Source organism: Musca autumnalis, unplaced genomic scaffold (genome assembly GCF_047663935.1).
Source record: "Musca autumnalis isolate F117 unplaced genomic scaffold, ASM4766393v1 scaffold_1, whole genome shotgun sequence".
Lineage (NCBI taxonomy): Eukaryota > Metazoa > Arthropoda > Insecta > Diptera > Muscidae > Musca > Musca autumnalis.
The window spans coordinates 265110701-265136997 of NW_027411644.1; the positions used below are offsets into that span (position 1 = coordinate 265110701).

General features: G+C 35.4%; 1 protein-coding gene across 1 annotated transcript in view; it reads right to left on the reverse strand.

Moving 5' to 3' along the window:
* Positions 1-2930: 2930 nt before the first annotated feature.
* naz (nazgul) overlaps positions 2931-26297 on the reverse strand; it is a 250169-nt gene continuing 226802 nt past the window's right edge. The window contains exons 4-5 of the mRNA XM_073961095.1: positions 3728-3874; positions 2931-3428 (exon numbers count right to left, since the gene is read on the reverse strand). Coding sequence (XP_073817196.1) covers positions 3182-3428; positions 3728-3874 — 394 coding nt within the window. The 3' untranslated portion in view covers positions 2931-3181. The remainder of the gene's footprint in view (positions 3429-3727; positions 3875-26297) is intronic.

Genomic DNA, 26297 nt, shown 5'->3' on the forward strand with positions numbered 1-26297 from the left:
GCAATGTCCGTCCGTCTGTCTGTCTGGCTGGTGCGCACGCTAACTCTCGAACGGATGAACCGATTTGGTCCACAATTTGACTTTCGTAATATTTTGTCCAAACTTAGTTTAAGTTCGAAGATGGGTTATATCGGTCCACTCCTTCCGGTGCCTCCTCCACAAAAGTTCGAAAATGTTCGGAAAATTTGTGCGCACGATAACTCTTGAAGGGAGCAACCGATTTAGTCCATACTTTTCACATAGTGAAATTTCTACCATGCATAGATGAGGTTCCAATATGGACTCTAACGGTCCACTTCTTCGGGTGCCTCCCACACAAAATTTCGGATAAGTTTAAGGCCTGATCTCGAATCGCTTTGATGTTTGTTGTAGCAACCCGTATTCTCTGTCACCATACGACGGTACAAGTTTCATCAGGGGCAAATCCATACTTCCTGAGAAAATAACCTGAAAGTTGCAAAAAATTCCTTTGACACCGTGTGTAATTGTTGGAGCGCAAGATAACTCTCGAACGGATCTGTAGATTCGGTCCAAAACTTGGCCTTCGTAATATTTTGTCAAAACTTAGTTTAGGTTCGAAGATAAGTTATATCGGTCCACTCTTTCCGGTACTTCCCCCACAAAAGTTCGAAAATGTTCGGAAAATTTGTGCGCACGATAACTCTTGAAGGAAGCAACCGATTTGGTCCATAATTTGCCCATCGTGAAATGTGTACCAGACTTAGATAAGATTTCAATATGGACTCAATCGGTCCACTCCATCGGATACCTCCCCCACAAAATTTCGGATAAGTTCAGATTAGGACCTGCTCTCGAATCTCTTTGATTTTTAATTAATTAATTGGATTAATCGAGCTAACATGGCCTAAGGAGTTTTATATTGAAAAATGAATTCTAGCGAAATACCACACACTCAACCATTACGCTACGATCTTTGATTTTTGTTGCAACAACTTTTATTCATTGCACCCCATACGACGGTACAATTCCATCAGGGGCAAGTCCATACTTCCTGAGAAAATAGCCTGAAAGATGCAAAAAGTCCTATGACACCGTGTGTATTGGATGGAGCGCAAGATAACTCTCAAACAGATCTGCCGATTCGGTCCAAACTTTGGCCTTCGTAATATTTTATGTTCGAAGATAAGCCATATCGGTCCACTACTGCAGATACCTTCCCCACAAAAGTTCAAAAGTTTTCGGAAAAATTGTGCGCACGATAACTCTTGAAGGGAGTGACCGATATAATCCATACTTTGCACATCCTAATATATCTACCAGATATAGATCAGGTTCGAATATCGAATATATTTGCCTACACCTTCTGGTACCTCTCACACAAAATTTCGGATAAGTTCACTTTAAGACCTGCTCTCGAATCACTTCAATTTTTGTTGAAGCTATTTGCATTCGCTTACACCATTACGACGGTAAAATCTTTTTCAGGGGCAAGTCCATATTTCTTAGGAAAACAGCCCGAGCTTTTCAACCGGTTTGGTCCAACATTTGGTCTTCGTCATATCGACACCTCCAAATAATAGTATGCTAAGTCTAAAAAGTGAGTTTTGCAGGAGAAGCTATCAAAGTTTGGAAATTTTTTTGAACTTCAGTACTATGCTAAGTCAGTATTTGTTTATAACTTCTTTTCGGATTGACCGATCATTACCAAAATTAGACAGAATTTAAGTTAAAGGACGTTCGACACCTCCAAATAATAGTTTGCTTATTCTGAAAAGCGAGTTTTGCAGGACAAGCTCTTACATTTTGGAAATTTCTTTGACCTTCAGTACTATGCTATGGAAATATTTGTTTATAACTTCTGTTCGGATTGTCCGATCATTACCAAAATTTGACAGAATTTAAGTAAAAGGACGTTAAATATAAAAATGTAAAGAACCTGAAAACATGCTAAGTCGACTTAGCATACTATTGTTTGGAGGCGTCGATATTATATCCAAGGTTAGTTTCATGGCGCAATACCGGTCCACAACTTCCGGTACCTCTCGCCCAATCTTTACAAAATGCGGACGATATCACTTGAATAGGGCAACCAATTTGGTGTACACATTGGATTTCCTAATATTTTGTCAAAATTTAGTTTAACTTCTAAGATGGTCCATATCGGTCCTCCCTAAGTGTACCTACCCCACAAAAGTTCAACATTTTTGTCTTAGTGCAGTTAATTCCTAATCCTCATTTTTGTCGACAAGTTCAAATGTCCAAAAAGTGGCAACAAAATTAATGGTGAAAGTTTCACATCACATTGGCTGAGGGTATATATCTGTCGGCAAAGCCGACTGACACTTTTTTACTTGTAATGGCTGTGGCTTCAATATTCAACAAAAATTGCTGAAAGCTGGAACTTAGCCTTCATATAGACCCCATAGAACGGTACATCCCAGTTTTTGGTATATTGAAGGTTGTGGTCTCAATATTCCTCCGAAATGGCTGAAATTTGGTATTTAGTCTTCGTTGGTAGAATAAAACTTTCCCCCGAAATTTGTCAACAATTTAATGTAGGTACACCAGTATCTCTATTCGTTTTTATTCTACAAATAATGGATCCAATTTATCAGTTAGTACCAGCGGCGTACCGAATATATTAACATCGTTGAAAAATGTGATATTACCTCTCGGAATTTTAAGCTTATTATTATCAAGGATTATTTAAAGCTCTTGATAATAATTTATTCCTCTTGTTAAATTCTATGGAAAATTTTAACTCACCCACACACGTATCAGTTTTGTATATACATACATCCATTCCATTACATTCCTTTCCTTAAAGAGCACTAAATGAATAAAAATACTTATAATTAAGATTTCTAATATAAAAATCATGTCCTTATCTCTTTAATTTCCTCTCATTATACTTACAATTCATATAACTTGTATGCCATTGTCAGAGACTTTCAAGGAAACACAGATCAGAACATTCCAATGAATTATTTATTAATGTGTGACAAAAAGGACAAAAAAAGGAAAGACATAAAAGGATTACGAAAGTTATGTAAATAAAAATCCATAAAGATGATTGCTTTAATTAAATTCTGCGCCATGGTTCACGTTTACATTACAACCAGCAGCCACCAACCACATCCTGTTGGTGGTTGCAGGAATTAGCCATAAAAGACGCTAACCAATAAAAGCATATTTTATGTTGTTGGCATTGTTGTTGCCATCACTGCTGTACGTTTGATGTCTCTGCAGATGTTGATGTTGGTGATGATGACGATGGTGCTGAGGTTACGGATATTGCTGGTGTCTTTGATTCCTCTGCAGATGGCAATAAAATCTCCGACTCTTGTTCCTCTTTATCAATTTCCAATTTGGTGACTCTCTTCAAATTTCGGATGGTTTGTTGGTATAATTTTTTGGCCAATTCTTTGTCTTGTCCCAGTGGTGAGGATACTGCAATTTCGCAATCGCTGTAAGGATATAAAGAAAATGACAAAAGAAATTAACAAACAGACAAACAATGACGACCAAAGTCGAAGAATGGAAGGCACAACGCTAAATGGAATGATTAAATACAATTGAGAGGTTTAACACAACTTTTTCTCGCGTTGCTAAGCCAACAAACAGCGAACAAAAGTACCATCTGCTGGAATGTGAAAATTATATTTGAATGAAGCTACTTCGATGGCCACTCCAGTACTCGGAATAGGAACTACCACAACTCTTCTGCATTGAATAAGAAAAATGAAAATTAATAAATCAAACTTACTTGAAATATTCGCCCGTTACATGTTTCAATTTGGGATCTGTGGCCAAGTGTATGGCACATTGTGCACCCTGCCATGGATTCTTCATGAACAACCACATCCACGGATAAGTCATGACTCGAACACAAAGGGCCGACATAAGTGGTGAACTGAACCATTCATTCGTCCATCCATCCACCATCCATTCGCGTTCGTTTCGTCATAGTTAGACCAGACCACCATCGTTGTCGTCATCATCAGGAAGGAAGGAAGTGTCCAGCCAGAAGAGCATACCCACAGCAATGTCAACCAACCAACAAACAACAGCAGCAGCGGCAGTAGAGTAACAGTAATCGAAAAGAGATTGTAAAAAAGAAAGAAAGTACAACATGAAAATTTGGTTTAGTTCAAGTGTGAGTAGTAAAGTACAGTGTTAGTTCATGATAAAGGGAAATGGGATGGATGAACCAGGCGGAAACCGTAGCACATTTTTAGGTTAAATACGGAAATGCGGCATTTCTCAATGTGGTTAGGAATACAAATGTTGAAAATATGTGACTTTACTTCAAGTCAAAGTGTACAACAGAAGGCACTAGACTAATCAGTTTAGTGAGATTTTAAGAACGATGTTAACACATATTGCTCATCTACTCAAAGAGTGCATAGCTCAAAAAAAATCTTTGTCAAATGTCAACAGGAGAGGGTGGAACACGCGGTTAAATTTTTAAGAAAGATTAATAATCCAATTAGCAGAATCCCTGACGAAGACGACTATATTCGAAATATTGGAAATAAAAAACAAAATTGAAAAATATAATTTTTTTGTCTTTTCAATTTTACTGACCAAATAAAAAGAAGAAGAAACTACAGATCAAAAGTCAACAATAATATACAAAAACAAAAATGACAGCAAATACATTTTTAGTTATATTTTTATTTGTATTTAGTTGCATTTCACAAAAAAAAAAACTACATACTATTTATTTTACATAGAGCTAAGATACCGATGTTAAATTTCTACAAAAGATTGTGTAGCAAGAATATAGTTTCACCCGTTATTATTTACACCTTTTATATCAATATAAAATATAGTTTCCAAAAATCATATACAATAATATTTTTGAAAATTTATTTTACAGTGACTGTCGCTGAAAATGATGCAACCAGAAATAAAACAAGTAAGAAAAGCGTTAAGTTAGGTCGGGCCGAACTTTTTATACCCTCCACCACAAATTTCAGCCATTTCGGTGGATTAATGTGGCCACAACCTTCAAAATATCGAAATTCGGAAGGTACCGTTCTATGGGGGCTATATGATGGCGTGGACCTATACCTAAAAATTTCTGGGGGAAAGTTTTATACGCCTAAAGAAGACTAAATACCAAATTTCAGCCATATCGGTGTGATAATGAGGCTAAAACGTTCAAAATATCGAAAATCGGGAGATATTGTATTATGGGGGCTATATCAACACGTTGACCTATATAAACATTTTATGGTAGAAATGTTTCTTAGCCTCTGGAAACACAAAATACCAAATTACAACCAATTCTGTGGTCAAATGGGTCTAATACATTCAAAATATATTAAAATGACGCGTACTTTATATGGGGCCTTATATGGGGGCTATACCAAAACGTGGACCTATATAACCCAACTTTGGTAGGAATGTTTTCTGGCCTCTGAACACACAAAATACCAAATTACAACCAATTCTGTGGTCAAATGGGTCTAATACATTCAAAATATATTAAAATGACGCGTACTTTATATGGGGCCTAATATGGGGGCTATACCAAAACGTGGACCTATATAACCCAACTTTGGTAGGAATATTTTTTGGCCTCTGGAGACACAAAGTACCAAATTACAACCAATTCGGTGGTAAAATGGGCCAAATATCTTAAAAATTCCTTAAAACGACGACGCGCCACGCGTCATTTTGTATGGGGGCTATACGAAAGCGTGGACCTACATAGCCCGCTTTCAATACCAAAAGTCCTACGTAAATATAACATATTTTCCCAAAATTTCATCAACCTACGTCAATCCGTTCGGACGCTAGAGTGATTTCCACAGACGGACAGACGGACAGACAGACAGACGGACAGACGGACGGACATGGCTATATCGATGTAGAATTGCACGCTGATCAAGAATATATATACTTTGTGGGGTCTACAATGATTATTTCGAGTAGTTACAAACGTAGTGACAAACTTAATATACCCCCATCCTATGGTGGAGGGTATAAAATGTAAACGTTGATAACTTGGAAACGAATTGAGATTTGTTAACAATTCAAAAAACTATTTTGTAGGCCGAAAAGTAGTCTTTAAGGTGGCGTACAAAAATATTCCATAAACAGTACCGTTATACTAAAATTTTGCCGGAATACATAAAATGAGGATTTTTAAATTGAGCACTGAAAATAATGCACCTCAATAATCGATTGATAATTTTTTTTTTTAATCAGAATGCTGGAATAATAGTTTGCCTATCGTTTGCAGTAGTTTTGTCATTGATTCCGATGGCAAAATGATATTCCTGACGTAATTTTGGCATGATTGTAATTAATGTCCCTTTGTAGGCAATTTGGCTAGAAATTTCTAGTTTTTTAAGTGATTTTCCAAAAAATGACTATGAAAAATCATGAAGGGTTATGTCCACAATACGTACAAACAATCTAATTATATATGGAAAGTCCTGTATCAGCCAGGCTTGCTCCATATTAGACTTGCTTTTAACGGCATTGCCCTGATAGAGGAAAAATCAGGGCATAGAACAAAACTTTTCGCACTTTTCTTTGAAACATTATTAACAATGTCGTGATCGTGTTTGCTTTTGTAAAAACAACGCCGTTAAATACTAGTATATAGGGTAAGCCTGGCTAATACAGGACTTTCCATATATCATTAGATTGCTTGTACGTGCTCTGGGCATAACCCTTAATGATTTTTCATAGTCATTTGTTGGAAAATAACTTCAAAAACTAGAAATTTCTACAAAGGGACATTAATTACAATTATGCAAAAATAATTCAGGAACATTGTTTGTTTGTTTTTCTACGAAATCAATGACAAAACTACTGAAAATGATAGGGAACCTATTATTTCACCATTCTGACTACTAAAATTGCATAAAAAGCCTAATATTTGGAAAATATTAAACGATTATTGTGGTACATCATTTTTAAAAAGCCCATTTAAAAAACCCATTTTTTGTTTTCCGGTAAAATTATAGTATAACGGTACTGTAAACGGAATATTATTAGTATGCCGTCTTAAAGACAACTTTTCAGCCTAAAAAATTGTCTTTTGAATTATTAACAAATCTCAATTCGTTTCCAAGTTATCAACGTTTACATTTTTTTATTTCAGATTGCATCATTTTCAGTGACAGTCACAGTGTTTTGTATTTTGTATAAAGCATAAAGTCCGCCCATTTTCATGGAAATTTCAAGGAAAATAAAAAAGTACTTCTACAGATTTTTATTTTTCAAACCAACATTTATTTTTTGTTACCCAAATATGTGCTTATTTTGGCTAAACATCCAAACTATTATCCCGATAATTATAACTTTGGTATCATTTGACTCCCCGTGAAGTTTAGATTTAAAACTTTTTTTTAATTTTTGAGGATACTCTGACGTCTCTTCCTGATAACTTTTTAGTGACACTTGTCCTCATTAAAATAATATGTGTTTTTATAATATTTTTTCTTTTGTCCGCAACAAACAAAAATTCTCTGGCGAACGGATTTGTACTGGGAAATTTTTTCTTAACATATGTACAAAAATCGTTGATGTAGCGCGAAATGAAATTTTTTATTTTTGGAAAAGAAATATGAACGAATTGGCAACATTTTCCATATGTAGTTTTCAAATAGAACTACACAAGATAACTTATTATTTCGTGCCACGTATATGTACATATGTACATTTTTGGAGCTATTTTTGGCAGAGAATCCGGTTTTATACGTATCTTATATGCGATTACTACACATTTGTTTTTGTATTTTAAATTTAACTCTTTTCAATCAGTACAGGAGGCACTTTCGAGTTCCTTTCTGATTATACAAGCCACTTAATCAGTTTTTGATCTCCAAAAGGACTCTAAAAAGACTCCGCAATATGATCTTTGAAAGAAAAAACAATCTTCCAAATGCTAGCTGGGGCTGAAGGCTATTTATATGTTAAAAAATACAAAATTTGGAATTTTCCACATCGCGATACCGAGAGTTCTACTCCAAAGAACATGTAAACTACAATAAACACTACACAACAATTCGTTATCCCGTCTAACTTTTTTAATAACACTGTGCAACATTTTTCAAACAATTCAAACTGAGGATTTTTTGAAAGTACAGGCCCAAACGACAAGAAGCCCTAGTTGGGTTTTGTTGTGTCAGATCCAGCTCGGATTTTATGGCCCCATGGTTAAAACATGGTTAAATATGGAGTTTTTAACGAAATTCGGGGTTATATCTCTGAATTCAATGCTTCTGACCTCTGAAGCAAATTTGTAGACCAGTAAGGAAAGGATCAAAGTCGGGCGGGGCCGACTATATGATACTCTACACCACTGTGAATATGTAAAATAAAATAGATATATTCAATATAATTTCGCACATTTATTTCACATTGCGAATATCATTGAAATCGGACTTATAGCGTGTTTGGTGCAGCAAATACGCGAAATCGGTCGAAAGTATATATGGGAGCTATATACAAATCTGAACCGATTTCGATATAATTTAGTACACTTATTTTTAGACCGAATTCAGTCAAACATTCCAAATTTCATCAAAATCGGTCGTATATACCATGTTTGGTACAGAAAATACGCGAAATCGACCGAAAATATATATGGGAGCTATATCCAAATCTCAACCGATTTCGATATATTTTGGCACACTTATTTCTAGACCGAATTGAGTCACACACTAAAAATTTCTTCAAAATCAGACGTATATAGCGTGTTTGGTGCAGCAAATACGTGAAATCTGGTGAAAATATATATGGGAGCTATATCCAAATCTGAACCGATTTTCACCAAAAGCAATATCGTTCTTCCTATGGCAGAAAAAATTATAGACCCCAATTTTTAGTTGAATCGGACAAAAAATGCGACCTGTACGTTCCGAACAAAAATACATGGACAGACGGACGGACATGCATAAATCGACTCAGAAAGTGATTATATGTATACACCCAAAAGGAACTATGGGTCTACTTCGTTTCCTTTTGTATGTTACATACAAATGCACAAAGACATAATACCCCTTACCACAATTTGGTATAGGGTATAATAAGGACAAGAATACAATATTTGGACAAATAATGAACCCGAAAAACTACATTTATTGCCTCAAATTTCAAAACACATACAGTTAGTCAACTTAATTATTGCAAAACCAAAATTATTACAAAATTTAAAATAAAACATCGTTTTATTGGTATAAATAAATATAATTTTTAATATTTTTGTTAACAGTATAATTCTTACAGATGTTTATTAATATAAAACAAGTAAAAAAGCATTAAGTTCGGCCGGGCCGAAATTTTCATACCCTCCACCATAAAATATTATGAACTAAAATGGAATAATTAGTTTTCATTCCTGTCCCCAAGTTTAAGTAAGTACGTTAAAATGTCAGATAATGTACATAAAATGCTTCATTAGGGAGGCCACAACAATTTTTGTTGGCTTTTAAATTTCAAATTACAGAAAGTTCGTCCAAAAAATAAAGCTAAGGTACGGAAAATCGGGAGGTTTGTTTTGGAGCTATACCAAAACATGGACCTACGTTTGTTAAACATTTTAAGTAAAATCCTCAAAGTATGGAAAATCAGGAAGTATCATTATATTGGGGCTATGTTGACAATTGTTGATGCAGATGTGTGGTGACCACTACAACTTTCAAATGTCAAATTACATTTTGTTCGGTTAAAAATTGTAGCTAAAATTACAAAATTACTGAAAATTGGGAGGTACCGTTATATGGGAGCTATATCCGAACATGGACCTATGTTGACAATTTTTGATGGAGAGGTGTTGTGACCACTAAGAACTTCAAATGTCAAATTACTGCTAGTTCGGTTTAATATTGTAGCTAAAACCATCAAATTACTGAAAATCGGCACGTACCGTTATATGGGGGCTTTATCAATACATCGACCTTTCTTGACAATTTTTGGTGGAGAGGTGTGGTGTCCACTAGGAATTTCAAATGTCAAATATTCAAATTACAGATAATTCGGTTAAAACTTGTAGGTAAAATTCTCAAAATACCGAAAATCGGGAGGTACCGTTATATGGACCTATGTTCATAATTTTTTCGAATATAAGTTTTTTGGTCACTAAGAACCCTAAATATCAAATTATAGCTAATTGGGTCAAGAAATGTGACTTAAAACGTCAAAATACTTGAAATTGGGCGGTAACGTTATATGGGGGCTATTCCAAAACATGGACCTATGTCCACTAGTTTTGTTATATAAGTTTATTGAATCGGTCTGAAAATGTAAATCGGGGGGTACCGTTATATGGGGGCTATACCAAAACGTGGACCTATGTCCACAACTTTTGTTATATAAGTTTATTGACACTTAAGAACCCTAAATGTCAAATTATAGCTAAATCGGTCTGAAAATGTAGCTAAAAACGTCAAAATACCGTAAATCGGGGGGTACCGTTATATGGGGGCTATACCAAAACGTGGACCTACGTCCACAACTTTTGTTTTATAAGTTTATTGACACTTAAGAACCCTAAATGTTGAATTATAGCTAAATCGGTCTGAAAACGTAGCTAAACACGTCAAAATACCGTAAATCGGGCGGTACCGTTATATGGGGGCTATACCAAAACGTGGACCGATATAGCCCATCATCGAACTTGACCTGCCTGCACACAAAAGACGCACTTTTCCCAAATTTCAGCGTCCTATCTCCATTTTTGTGGATACTAGAGTGATTACCACAGACGGACGGACGGACGTGCACAGATCGACTCAGAATTTTACCCTGATCAAGAATATATATACTTTATAGGGTCGCAAATGAGTATTTCAATGCGTTACAAACGGAAAAACAAACTTAATATACCCTACTATGGTGGAGGGTATAAAAATAAAAAGTAACTAAAATTCATTAAACATTTTCTTAAAATTAACTAAAATGAGAACAACTCATTATTTGCACTGTCAACTAAATAATTGCAAAATTCACAACTTTTCAGTCTTTCACGGTATTTTTCGAAAAGTTGGCTGTAATATTTCGAATGCCCACTCTGGACATCAGTAACACCTCGTAAACGTCCCTGAATTTAATAAATAAGTTTCGGAATGTCGTATTACAATGGTATATTTTGCCATTCTTCTTTATTGCATTTTATTTAGTCCCCCAGGTTGGTGGGCGGCCTATTCCCAACTTGTTCCTTCAGGTGTACCCATGAATTGTCGATGGGTTTAATATCTAGACATTGGAACGGGGTGTAAATGACTTTGGTACAGTTGTATAACAACCAAGTCTTACATAAATTAGATTTATGCTTAGGGTCGTTGTCTTGGTAGTACTTTTATTGCAATTCGTTTTAAATTTTCAGGGCCAACAGGCCTAAATTTCTTGATGCTTTTGGTTAAATCATTTTTTGAAACATCTAAATAAACTTCCTCTGTCATTATTTCCTCCAAAATCTGGATGTTACCAACGTCACTGCTTGGTATACAACCCCATAGCATAAATGACAGTTTTCCGAAATTTACAATATGTATTAAATTCTGGTTTTCCATGGATGTAAGGGGGTTTCGCAACACTCTTTGAGACCCATCGTGATAGTAAAGCATAATTTTAGTCTCACCAGAAAATATATCGTCATGCCGATACTAAAGATGGCGTGAAAAGTTGTCTGAATAGTTTCTATATATTGTGCTGTGGAAGGGCAATGGTTTTTACCTAGTCACTCGAGATACTTGATTATGTTTATTATTATGTAGCGCCTTTCTGACTCTTCCATGTAACACACTTACTCCAAAATCATTTTTAATTAAAGAATGCAATTTTCTGGTGCTGCTTTGGGCTCTTTCGTCAATTTCTTTAATCATTCTCCTGTCAATTCGTGTGGTTACTATTTTGGACCAGCCATCTAACGCCTTCAGTTTGAGCCTTGCTTCTTTCTCGGTGCGGTATATTATGTTCTATGCACTTCTCAGCTTACGAGAGGTGACTTTAAGGATTTTTCTTTTGGATTTACCATTACTACAATTGGAATAGACCAAATGTAGCATATTTTCCGAAACCGTTTACCTGACTTTCTCTTTTTCTGATTATACTGTCTATTTTACACACACAAAAATTAATTTATGATCAAAAATTATGGATCTACATGTCCACATACCATATAAATCATAAAAATGCTTAACTGGAAAAAATCGGGGGAAAATCCCACGATTTTATTGCAAATTCATGCATTTTGCAATTATTTAGTTGACACCGCAAAATCCAGGTACCTATCCTTTTTCACCTTTGTTTTTGTTATTTCCGACCGATTTCTGAATTTGTTGGCTTGATGTTGTCATTAATAGACAGCGGAATTTTATGCAACCCCTATTTTTGGTCCGATTCATGTCAAATTTTGAGACTGGGCATATTTTTGGCTTCTGATTACATTGCAATCGAAACATATGACATATGCAAAGTTATGCAAACTGCATACAACTAATATTTCAATAATAGGTACAAACATTTTTGTGTGTACAATTTTTCTGTTTAGAATTCTCTTCAGACACGCCAATAAAATAGAGAAATGTATAACCACAACCACAACCTTCAAAATATCGAAAATCTGAAGGTACATTTCTATGGGGGCTATATGAAGACGTGGATCTATACCGATAAATTTCAGGTAGAAAGTTTTATACACCCAACGAAGACTTAATACCAAATTTCAGCCATTTCGGAGGGATATTGAGGGCACAACCTTCAAAATACCAGAAATCCGCAGGTACCGTTCTACGGGGGCTATGTGAATACGTGGACCTATACCGGCAAATTTTAGGTGGAAAGTTTTATACACACAACAAAGGCAAAATGCCAAATTTCAATCATTTCGGTGGGATATTGAGGCCACAACCTTCAAAATACCAGAAATCCGGAGGTACCGTTCTATGGGGGCTATATAAAGACGTGAACCTATACCGACAAATTTCAGGTGGTAAGTTTTATACCCACAGCGAAGACAAAATGCCAAATTTTAGTCATTTCGGTGGGATATTGAGGCTACAACTTTCAAAATACCGAATATCGGTAGGTACCGTTCTATGGGGGCTATATGAAGACGTGGACCTATGCGGACAGATTTAAGTTGTAAAGTCGTAACGAAGTAACGAAGACTTTATACCAAATTTCAGCCATTTCGGTGGGATATTGAGGCCACAACCTTCAAAATACCGCAAATCGGGAGGTACCATTCTATGGGGGCTATATGAAGACGTGGACCTATATCGAGAAATTTCAGGTGGAAAGTTTTATACCCCCAAGTTAGACTTAATTCCAAATTTTAGCCATATCGGAGGGATATTGAGGCCACAACCTTCAAAATACCAGAAATCCGGAGGTACCGTTCTATGGGGGCTATATGAAGACGTGGACCTACGCCGACAAATTGCAGGTGGAGTGTTTTATACCCCCAACGAAGACTAAATACCATTTTTCAGTCATTTCGGTGGGATATTGAGGCTACAGCTTTCAAAATACCGAAAATCGGTAGGTACCGTTCTATGGGGGCTATATGAAGACGTGGACCTATGCGGACAGATTTAAGTTGTAAAGTTGTAACGAAGTAACGAAGACTTTATACCAAATTTCAGCCATTTTGGTGGGATATTTAGACCACAAATCCTTGAATATATTTTTGCATATGGTTTTGCATATGCTCATTTTATGCAGATATGTACAAATATGTCAAAATATGCACGATATGCAGAATATGTAATATGGGCCTAATTCGTTTTATTTTGTAATAAAACGAGTTTCTGTCTAATCAGATTTTCTCTACGACCATCCTAACCATATATGCATTTGCATAGGATTCCGCTGTCTAGTCATTAACAAGTAAATAAACAGATATTTACAAAAAACCCAATATTATTGAACGAATTTCTTGTAGTAAATCCTAACTAAACATCTAAATTTGTAAAAATTCATCGTTTGCAATAATATAGTTGACTAACTGTATATGCAAAAATTCCACAATTTTTATACATTTCGCACCGTATCTCCAAAACCGCTAATTTTTTTCTGAATATTTGCTTTTGGAAAAATATTCCCTGGAATGTAATACACAAATCTTCCGAACATGTCATTGTTGTAAAATGCCTCTATGCTGTTGTTTTCAGTACATTTTTGAACGACGATTTAATAAAAATGTCAATAATGTAGTGAAATCCGAAATACGAGAATAAATTGTTGGTGTGAACTGTGTTTGAAATACGTGTTGTAAAAGATATGATGCAAAATGCCGCTGAAACAACATGAAGTAAGCATTTTAGAGTTTCAGAATGTTCTAAAGATTTGTTGAGAACTTTATTTGGAAATTTTTTGCAAAAGGTTACTGTTTAGCTGATACTGACCGGAATTTCAGCAATTATGTAAAATTTTCTATATTTTATCGATTTTGATGGTTGAGATGGAATTTTTCTTATGTGTTTTTTTCAAACGATAAGTTCTACTAGTTTAGGGCTACAATATTGCTAAAGAGAGCAAGGCCAAATTCCTATTCGTATCTGAGATAAAGGCCTGTTAAATACAAAAAAGTGTAGATTTAGCCCGGTTTAGATGAGGCCATAAAATTCGAACTGGATCTGGCAGGACAAAACCCTACTAGGGTTTTTGTAGTCTAAATATGGTAATATTCAAAAAAGTTTTACAATCGTTGAAATTGAGGTTCACCATTTAATAAGTCGCGAACTGTTAATATATTTTACAAAATATGAATATATTTATATTAATTGAAGTGTTTTAGCCACGATCTCATAATATGGACCATAACAAATAATTTTCGTGAAAGCTGGGTTGGTGGTAATATAAAAAAAATGGAAAAATGTGTTGAAGTAAACAAGTTTTTTTATCATCTTTCTTGATTTCTGGCCAAACCACGCAAAATTCAATCCTGTACTTAAAGAAAGAACTAAAAAATACCCCTTGGGCAACATGGTTCTAGTGTATGACTTTTCGATGTATACACTGCATCCCCCTAAAATCGATGCTGACATTTTGAAGTTTTGATTTCAGTGTTTTTCGATTTTTTCTTATAATTACAGGGTTCAACTAGATAATAATCCAAACTAGTTATGGGATTGTAGAACTCGCGATTCCACGTCGTTCGATGTATATCTCATGAGTGTGCTCCGTACAGCTTCCTAGTAATAGGAGTCCAAAGGCGAAAATTTGGTGCGTACATTTTCTGAAAAAAGCTATTTTTTGGCTTTAAAATTTACAACTGTCGTGCAGGTACCCCTAAACCCCGCGTGATTTTAGTTTTTTTACGTGCCGGATCTAATAAGCCCTTTCGCGTTCGAATCCATCCACAAAAACCTTGAAAGTAGGAAAATCTGCAAAAATACATTTTGACAATTCCGCGAATTGAACCGCGATTTTTTTGATTATTTTTACATAAATGTAATCCTTTATACGCGACTATAATATTTGCCAAAAAGGTGTGTCACAAATTACAAAGATTCGGGAGTAATATCCCTATTTATCCCAAAATAGAATGTTGTAGCACATTCGCAGTTCTTGACGAATCTGTCTAAAATAATTTATGTTGACGTATTTTTAATAGGCGGCCATTGAAATCGGATACACCTTATAATCATATGCGCATCGCGTAATTTTTGCCCACTTGAACTGCAACTGATGGCACACTTTGGCCGCTGAATAAAACATGGGAAAATCCATGCATATTGATAGACATGGACTCCCTGTATCCGAAGAGCACATGCACCTCAACTGATTTAAACGGATTCGCGAATTATACGGTTTTTAAGTTCTATGTTTTTTCTTTGATTTTAATTTCAGTATTACTCTCTATTTCTTTATTGCGTTGCTTATCGCAATAAGCAATTATACTTTCACGAGGACAAACTACTTTCCTTGAAGAAGTTTTGGCAAAGTATTTCAGTTTTTGTATCGAAATTTAACGAAATAGTAGAATAACTCCTAAAAATGTTTCTCCAATTTTTCGTATTAAACCAAAAAATATATTTTTGGAATAATATTCTAACAATAAGTTTATAGCTTTTGTAGTTGCTGCAATATGCAAGTTATAAACCCAATCTTTATAATTTTGGTCTCACATATTTCTATGCGTTGTCTAGATGCTGTAGAGATTTTAAATTTATTTTTTTTTGAGATTTATATGTACTCTGAGTTAGAATAAATTAAATTTACTCTAAGATTTTTTTCGTTATTTGTTGATTTTCGGCGAAAATAAAAACAAATTTAGAAATATTTTAACATCAGCGGATAGATATAACATTCTGTTAACGATTTATATATATATATATATATTTTCTTATTAAAGTCCAAAGAGAATTTTTAAATATTTTTTCTTTATAAGGGAACAAAACCCCCTGTAACCAATTTTGTAAACGCGAACATATTTAAAACCACATTTTTTTTTAACTTAAGAACCAAAAATTGTTTTTTGCATTTTGAGTGTTGCATAGTGTAATTAATCACAATCTTACTAAGCGTACCTTTCCACGTATTTTCCATTTTAAAAAATCGTTAATTATGTTAGCTGTGTTTAATTGTCTAGCGAAACCTTTTTGCTCTTCTTTTGATTCAATATTATAAAATTTTACAATGTTAGATGTTATATCTTTGACAGCCCGGTATGTGATCATGAAGCGTTGTCAGGTTGAAATGTTTTTCTTATTAAGTGGTCCAAAGTGTCAAGAATCTAATCCCGTTATACTTTATTCAAATATATGACTTGAAAGATAGACTTTTTGCCACAGAAACTTGTCATTGGGCCTATAGTGCATCGTATGTATTTAAGTTGTTTATATGTCCTGTATGAATGGTTTATTATTCGTATACGAAAAGCGCGCAAATACGACAGGTCACAAAATATCTCCCCCAATAATTGTCAACATAGGTCCATGTTTCGGTATAGCCACCGTATAACGATTTTCGGTATTTTCAGGATTATAGTTAAATTTTTTGACCGAACTACCTGTAATTTGACGTTTGAAGTTTCCAGAGGTCATGAAATACCTTCACCAAAAATGATCAACATATGTCCACGTTTCGGTATAGCCCCCATTAAAATGTTACCTCCAGATTTTCGGTATTAGCAATTTTTTTTTTGACCGAACTACATGTAATTTGACGTTTTAGCTTCCAGAGATCTCAAAATATCTACACTAACAATTTCTAACATAGGATCATGTTTTGGTATAGCCCCCATATAAGGGTACCTCCCGATTTTGGGTATTTTCAGGTTTTTTAGCAAAATTTTTTGACTGAATTTCCTGTAATTTGACGTTTTAGGTTCGCACAAAATATTTTCACTAAAAATGTTTAACGTAGGTTCAAGTTTCAGTATGGACCCCATATAACGGCACCTCCCGATTTTCCGTTGTTTGAGGGTTTTAGCAACATTTTTTTAACGAAATACCTGTAATTTGAAGTTTGAGATTTGCAGAGGTCACAAAATATCTTCACCAAAAATTGTCAACATAGGCCCATGTTTTGGTATAGACCCCATGCAAGGGTACCTCCCGATTTTCCGTAGTTTGTGGTTTCAAGAGGTCACAAAATATCTACATTATATACACGCAGAAAAATATATGTAAGAAATATGTTTGAATCCAAACAAATTTATGTATGGGACTGGTGGAAACAAATATATGTTGGGATCTAAACAAATATATGTTTGCAACATTTTGAAAAACATATGAGCGTAGGGATCGGACCCTTATCAGAGTGAGTACTACTGATCTCTTGACGTTATATCGGGCGATATCATTGGAAATTCGGGATTCTATAAGTGAAAAAAGTTTTAGAAAGTCCATCAGATGATAACTTGCCGCACACATTTTGTATATAGACATTTCTGGGAAGAGCACATGCTTCCCAAGAAAAGAAAAATTTTCAACACATTTTGTACTCGCTAAAGCCCATTAACATTATATTATAACTTCTGTGTTTTATAGTCTTCTGAGTAAATTTTTGATAGTATGTATTCTTGTTTTTTTGAACAAGAAATAATGTTTTTTGACATCAAATTCTATAACACTGTGTGTAATTTTTTAGGTCATGTTTTATTAGCCATATTCTGACTCCACAGTGTGATAGAACACCAAAAACGGGAAGACACGTGTCTTGCCGTTTTTCCCTATCTCATCAACCATCGCGGTTATAAGCCTCCAAAGGTTTGAGGCTTTGATGTAAAAAGGGTCATTTAGTCAGGATTTTGACCTTGCAGATGAAGTTTGATGGATTATATGTGTTCACAATTTTTGTTCTTTAAGGCAAGAGCTACAACTTTACCTCTGAGATAAATTCAAATTTCCTAACGGTTTGGAAGATATAGTCCTGACTAAATGACCCTTTTTACATCAAAGCCTCAAACCTTTGTAGGCCTATAACCGGGAAATTGATGAGATACGAAAAAACGGCGAGACACGTGTCCTCTCTTTTTTGGTGTTCTATCACGCTGCGGTGTCAGAATATGGTTAATAATTTTCGTGTTGCACAGCGTAATAAACGCAGTTTTTCATTATTTATGGTATATGCTTTATATATTCTAGCGAGCACTAAATATGTTAAAACCTTTTTCTTTTTTTGGAAGCCTGTGCTCTTCGCGGAAATGTCTATCCACATAATGTGTGCGGCAAATTATCACCTGACGGACTTTCTAAAACTTTTTGCCTTTCCAATGATATCGCCCGATATAACGTCAATAGATCATTAGTACTCACTCTGATAAGGGTCCGATCCCTACGCTAAAAAAACGATACAGCTGCAATCTAGACAGTGAATTTTATTAAATCCATAACTTAAATTTTAAATTTTAAGGAGTTTTATGTGTTTTTAGTTTTTATCATAATTCTCGTTGGGCATCGTGTCAAAACTTTTTATTTTCTTATACTTGAAGCATTAAACTATAAATAATTGCAAAAAATACCTAAATGGTATTTCAAAAAAATATTTTACAGACAATTTTCTAAAACATGCAATTTTGTTGCAAATGTATTGGCCTGTATATATTTGAAATATTTATTATATTATATAATCATTTGGTTTCAGATGCCGATTTCCCGTTGATTATTTCAATTTTGAGGAGAATGTGTTTTATTTTACAACTAACGAGAAGCGTTCAACGATGTTTCTATATTTTATAGTTAATAGTTTTTATTTGTTTTTATTTCTAAAAGTGTGACACTATTTATTTTATTTGCAATTTTTTATGTATCGATGTACGTGTCTGTTGTTGCTTTTGTGTTTGGTATTTCTATACATTTCAATAAAAAAATACACCACCATTTATAAATGTGTGCATGTCGGAGTAAGATAATGGGTCTCCCGTGAGCGTAAATTTACTCTCGGTCACCACCAGTTACAGTCTACAGAGGTTGTGAGCGAGATTAAATTTACGTTCACTGTACTGATTTCCCCCAAAAGGACGAGGAAACTGCAATTTTGACCTTAATGACGGGCGTAAATTAAGGTCAAGTAAATCGTTGTTGGCGGGAAATGCAACAACTAAAAAAACAGAAAATACACAGAAAGGACACCACAAGTATTTCAAATATACTCACGGGGTGTAATTCAAATGCAATTTAAAATTGCCACACAAGAATAAAAACAAACGTTTCAAAATATGGACGCAGGCGGTCACTAATTAAACTTTTATTTTTGGTTTTGTGTTGACGATCAAGACGATCTTGCTTATTACCAATTCGGTTGACAAGTGATGGCAAATTATCGATAAGGCAATCAAGTCATTGTCGAGTTTGATAACATTAATATCGATATCATAGACATGCTCCCCCCCTTGCACGGGTGCAAAATTAGTGATTTGTTCCGGCAGGATATTTGAAACCTTCATCCAAGCTTTTCCGTCGTTGAGCCTTCTGTTGCTGCGATCTCTCTTTTTGACTTCTTTCCTCTCCGCGTGGGCGAATTTCCCTGATTGATTTCGTTTGTATCAATGGGAGACATAATTCAATGGATATCCGTATAGTTGACGATGCACCAAAATTGACCTTCACTATGGCATTTATGCAGTGGTCGTTGGTTTTTGATACGTATTCTTTTCCGAAATTTGCCGTGTTCTTCGATATGGACTCAGTCATCATAATGTTGTGCATGCAATAAATAGCGCACTTTAATTCCATTAATATTTCTGAAAAGATACTTAAAGAACAAAGAAACAGAAATTGACTATACGATATATGGCCCGTTAGTTATGTTTTGTTCGTCTTTGCACAATACATATCCAATAATTAGAACAAAATTAACGAATTTCGTGGATGTTATACCACACACTTGTTCCTTGTAGGTATTCCTCGACCTAATATCTTGTAATATTCGATCGTTTGAAACATATTTTGTATATTTCGTTGCTGCGAGGGTGGTTCGGAAACTTCTTAGCCTATCAATGAAAGAGAATAGTTAGTTTTTCAAAAATAGTTTTATTTTTCAATATAATCTCCTGAAACTTCAATACACTTAGTCCAACGGTTTTCTAGCAATTCTATCCCTTGATTAAAATAGTTTTCCTCAAGGTCTTCAAAATAGTGGTTTACAACTGTAATTGCATCTTTATTTGAGGTAAAACGCTTGCCAGCAAGGAATTTTTTTAAATTGGGGAACAAGTAAAATTCACTGAGAGCTACATCAGGAGAATAAGGTGGGTGGTCAAGCAACTCGTACTTTAATTCGTTGATTTTAGCCATTGCTAAAACACTCTTGTGCGCTGGTGCGTTGTCTTGATGAAAAATTATTTTTTTGTGTTGTAAGCCAGGTAGTTTTTCTCGAATTTGTACATTTAATTGCAATAGTACTCTGAATTTTTTGTTTACCCTTTTGCAGATAGTCAATCAATAAAATACCTTTGAAGTCCCAAAAAATCGTTGCCATAACCTTACCAGCCGATTGAATTGTTTTTGCCTTCTTTGGGGCACTTCCTCCAGCTTCAGTCCATTGTTTCGATTGTTCTTTTGTCTCTGGAGTATAGTGGTGGATCCATGTCTCATCAACAGTTCTGAAACGACGCTTAAAATCCATTTCATTTCGCTTAAAACGATCCAAACAAGCTTGAGAAATGTTCATTCTTATGGGTTTTTGATCGACTGTTAACAAATGCGGCACCCATCTTGCGGAAAGCTTTTTAATCTGTAATTCTTCATGCAAAATTAAATCGACTCGATCATTTGAGATGCCCATGATATTAGCAATTTCACGCACTTTTGTTTGTCGATAATTTAATACCATATCATGCACTTTGGCTACAATTTCTGTTGTTGTTGCTGTTTTTGGACGTCCACTACGTGGTTCGTCTTCAATGCTTGTACGACCACGTTTAAATTCAGCAACCCAATTTTTTACTCTTGCATATGAAGCAGCACTTCCACCTAACACATTCACCATATCATTATGAATTTCTTGTCCCGATAAATCTTTTTTATGTAAATATTTAATGACAGCACGCATTTCTAATTTTTCCATTGTAAAAAAATTCAGGATGCGTCTTTTTTGAACACCTGTTTCTATATGATGGAGTTGCCAGATCGAAACAAAATTTAACATGTGTTCATAACAGAGATGGAAGTTTCCAAAACACTTAACTTTTTTCTGTTTATACCGCGCTTTTTGTGCTAGGCTAAGAACTGCCCTCGTCTTTCTTTTATTTGCAATTTTGTATGTATCGATGTACGTGCTTTTGTGTTTGGTATTTCCCCAGCAAATCAAATGTCGGATGTCCGACACGTCTGAACAATTTCGGAAGCGACGTCGTTCAGATTTCGTTCCGATTTCTAAACGATTTTTCGGAGCGGTAATAGTTCAGATTTTGTACCGATTTCGTTCCGATTTCGGAACGAATGTCGGAAAGAAATTCCCTTTCCGAATTTCCCAAGGATTTTCTTCAGATTTCGTTACGAAATCGGATCGAAATCGATACGACGTCGTTCCGAAATTGCGTTCCGAAATTATGTCAACCACTTCATACAACTTTCGTTAAGATATCGTTACGATTTCGGATCAGACATCGGACGTATCGTCCGAATTTTATTCCGATTTCGTTAAGATGTCGGTACGATTGGTTTGCTGGGTCTATACATTTCAATAAAAAAAATCACCACCATTTATAAATGTGTGTATGTCGGAGTAAGATAATGGGTCTCCCGTGAGCGTAAATTTACTCTCGGTCACCACCAGTTACAGTCTATTGCATACTTTGTGTGAGTGCATGATTTTTCAATTGGTTGAATTGTGTGTGTGTGGAGAGAGCAACGTCCAATGAGCACACGTGGGCGCTCTCTCGCCTGACCCTGCAATAGACCCATAGACCCATTGTCTTACTCTGGTCTATGTGTATGTGTTTTTGTGGATTTTGGGTTTGTATTTATATTTCATCTAAACAAATATTTGTTTGCACCTAAACAAACATTTGTTTGCGCCCAAACATATATTTGTTTGCATGTTATGTTTGGGACTGGTTGCAAACAAATATATGTATGTTTGCTGCAAAATATGTTTGGAACATATGTTAGAGAGGCATTTTTTCCTACGTGTAGAAATGTCAACATAGGTCCATGTTCTGGCATAGCCTCATATAATGGTACTTCCCTATTTTCGGTATTTTGAGGGTTTTAGCAAAATTTTTTGACCGAACTACCTGTAATTTGCCGTTTGAATTTCTCTTTGACAGCTGGTAATTTCAAAGTTTTTTTATTGCTTTATGAAATAAATCCCTACATAACATCCAGCAATAATACTTTGATTACGTTATAAGTGTTAACAAATATTTCTTATAATTCCATCCTTATATATCTCATAACTTTGTAAAAAAAACAATAAAATTTTATTGTCGATAAGAGACATCGACACTGGTCCAAATTTCCAATAAAAGTTGTGTGCCACAGTCTTTCCATAGCTGACCGCAATTTACAACAATTCTTTCTCATTTCATTAACTAGGTATGTACTAGCATCGACAACAACAACAACAACAGCACGAATTGCTCGAGACCAGATTGCGTTACATACAACCTCATTGACAACAGAACGAACTATGGGAAGAATGCTTTTCTCAATTGAGGTCAGGGTAAAAATATTGAAATGAAATGTTCCACAGAGAATATCGGCATTTTTTCTACTCCTACTTCACTCGGAAAAGTTGAATATAACTTTGTGGCTGTGTGTTGCTGCAGCAAAAAGGGGTTTTGCTTGAATTTTGGTATGCGATTAAGTTAAAGAAGCACGTTTGTTGTCTTAGAGAAAGTGGATAAACTCTGGCCGAGAACTGTTGTTGGTGCGACGATTAAAGTTTGGCAATTATAAAATTTCACTACTTTAGCAACTAATTAAATTGTGATAATTTTCTACAATGTGGTGCTATGAAGTAGAGAAAGCACTCAAGTGTTGATTATGTGATACAATGAACACTTGTGAATGGTTTTGGAGTTTGCGGATATCATTTGGGTAGTAATAAGTTATATGTAGGTTATATTTATACCGACCTTACATCATAAAGATTTTGTAACAATTCAGAATAGGCCTGATTATGGATCGATGGTCAAAGGGGTATATTTAGTTTAACAGAGGGCCGTCGGGGTTCTTAGACATTTTAGGCATAGATTACCAAAGCTCTCTATTCCTAAAATGTCTTTAGTAAGTTGAACGGTATACTTGTATTATCCGTTAGAATGTGGACTCGGTTCAGCAATTTCCTAACTCTTTAAAATAAATTACTTCTTTAAAAATCCAAATTTACTTTGCTTTTTTAAAAATATATTTTAAAACATTTAACACAAATACCACTTCTGTTATCCTAGCTTTATCTCTTATTAGCTTAGCGTATATTTAAAATATTTTCCTACCTTATCTTCTCTTGCAACATCTTGACAAACCGTTTTAGAGCTACAATACCCTGTTAATGAACTTCGTTCATTTGAAAGCAAACGTTTCACTGCTGGCTTTGGGAAAGCAAACAAGTGGACACAGATGACTAATCATTTTTGTTTTGTTAGGATAATTAAAATCATTAATTTTGTTGTAAGGCTACTCTAATCTGGTATAAAAATGTTCGTTCTCTTTAATTGTACAAAGTGACTATGGCTTTTTGTTCTCGGTTTTTGTTATCAAGCTTCATTGTATTCATCTGTTTTGTTTTTTATTATTCTGCTTATTCTGAAATATGTTATTGTTTCAAAATTTCCTTTAAATAGTATTTAGGACGTTAAACTGAAAAAAACCCCTGAAATTGTAAAGAATAATAATTGAGAGTGCTTGATAGAAAATATTTTTCAAAAAAAAAAAAAAATGTCAAAAGGTATCATCAGCTATTCTTAAGTCTAAATGATTAAACATTTGTGGGGGAGGTACCGGAAGGTTATCGATTAATTTGTAAACGATCCGCGAACAGCCCTTAAAGTCCACATAAGCAAAAATTTAGAACTATTGTGAGCGAGGTAACCATTCTTAGAACTTGATGTGAAATGTTTCGGCCAAATATAATACCCAATTGATAAGTTTTAGTGTTCATCAGTGATTCGACTTGATGCCGGCCGTGTTATGTACAGCTTTATCATTATCATAGGACTTGCTCCCGGAAAGTTTTACAGTCGTGAAAGGGGCCTCGAGCACAACCTGCTGCAAAAAATATCATTCCGATCCGACAAAAGTCCCTTAACTGTCCTTTTGTCAATATTTTGTGAGTGAAAGATACTAAAAGTAGTGGACTGGAGGAAATATTACTCCTTTCGAGAGTTATCGTGCGCACCATTTTACCGAAAATTAACTTCGAGTACGTTCCCCACAAAAGTGGAGTGGATCGAAATGGCTCATCTTCGAATTTGATCTTACTTACTTACTTAGCTGGCCCTTTACAGAACATTTGTTCCATAGACCGAACTAAGAAAAGATCTCCAATCCTCTCTGTTTTTCGCTTCGGTTTTTGGAATACCGCGCATTTTCATTTCTTCATCCACTTGTATGCTACATCGAAGCATAGGCTTGCCGATTCTGCGCTTATTCGTATGATATGGCCTAGCCTACGCAATCGTTGTATCTCGATACGTTTAACTATATTCATGTCTTTATATAGCTGATACGAACCACGAGCTAGTTCATACGACGTCGATATTCACCGTCAACGCAAATCGGCCCGTAGATCTTTCGAAGAATTTTCCTCTCAAACACACCAAGCACTGCCTTATCTACTTGCGCAAGTACCCATGCTTCGGAGCCATACATTAGCACGGGTAGTATCAGCGTTTTTGTATTGTGTTATTTTTGTTTGACGAGGTGTGGCTTTGTTTTTAAATTACTTACTTAAACCATAGTAGCATCTGTTGACCAATACAATTCTTCTTCTTATTTCACAACTGATGTTGTTTGTTATGTTTATGGCAGTGCAGAGGTAGACGAAGTCTTAACCTACCTCAAAATTATAGGTACCAATTTTCACAGTTGGTCCCAGCTCTATGGACGCTCTGCGCGTCGACACCATCAATTTGGTCACCCACTTTCGCAGATTCTGCTTCGACCTTCCTAAAGGTATCAGTTACTTCCTTTACTGATCGTCCCATGATGTCTATTTCTTTTGACATTTGCATCTCGTATTACCTTTTCCAGCAAAATGTTGAATAGGTCACACGAAAGGCTGTCTCATTGTCTGAAACCTCTTTTGGTACTCAACTGTTCGGAGAGGTTCTTTCCAATTTTAACTGTGGACCTAGTATCAGTTAAAGTCATCTTACAAAGCCGGATGAGCTTTGCGGGGATACCAAATTCAGACATTGCATGGAATACCTTTGATCGGAGGGGACCGTCGAATGCTGCTTTATAATCGACAAAAAGGTGATATGTGTCGATCTGCATCTCTTGGGTCTTCTCCAGGATTTGCCGCAGGGCAAATATCTGGTCAATGGTGTACTTGCCAGGTCTAAAGCCGCATTGGTATGGTCCAATTATCTCGTTGACCATAGGCTTTAGTCGTTCGCACAATATCCCTGACACGATCTTGTAGGCAATAGGGAGTAGACTTATGCCCCTATAGTTAGAGCATACAGTCTTATCTCCCTCCTTGAGGGCTGGGCACAGGATACTCAGGGTCGCCCTGCCAGATGGTGCTAACTAGCTGATGAATACACCTTCTCAGCGTGTCGCTTCCGGTTTTCAACAGCTCGGCTGGTAAGCCATCGGCTCCTGCTGCCTTGTTATTCTTCAGCCGATTTATTGCTGTCTTTACCTCATCTTGGTTGGGCGGTATACATTATATACCATCTTTTGGGTTTGGATCTGTGGTATCATCGTCTTCGCTACTATTGGATACCAGCAGATTGGAGAAATGAA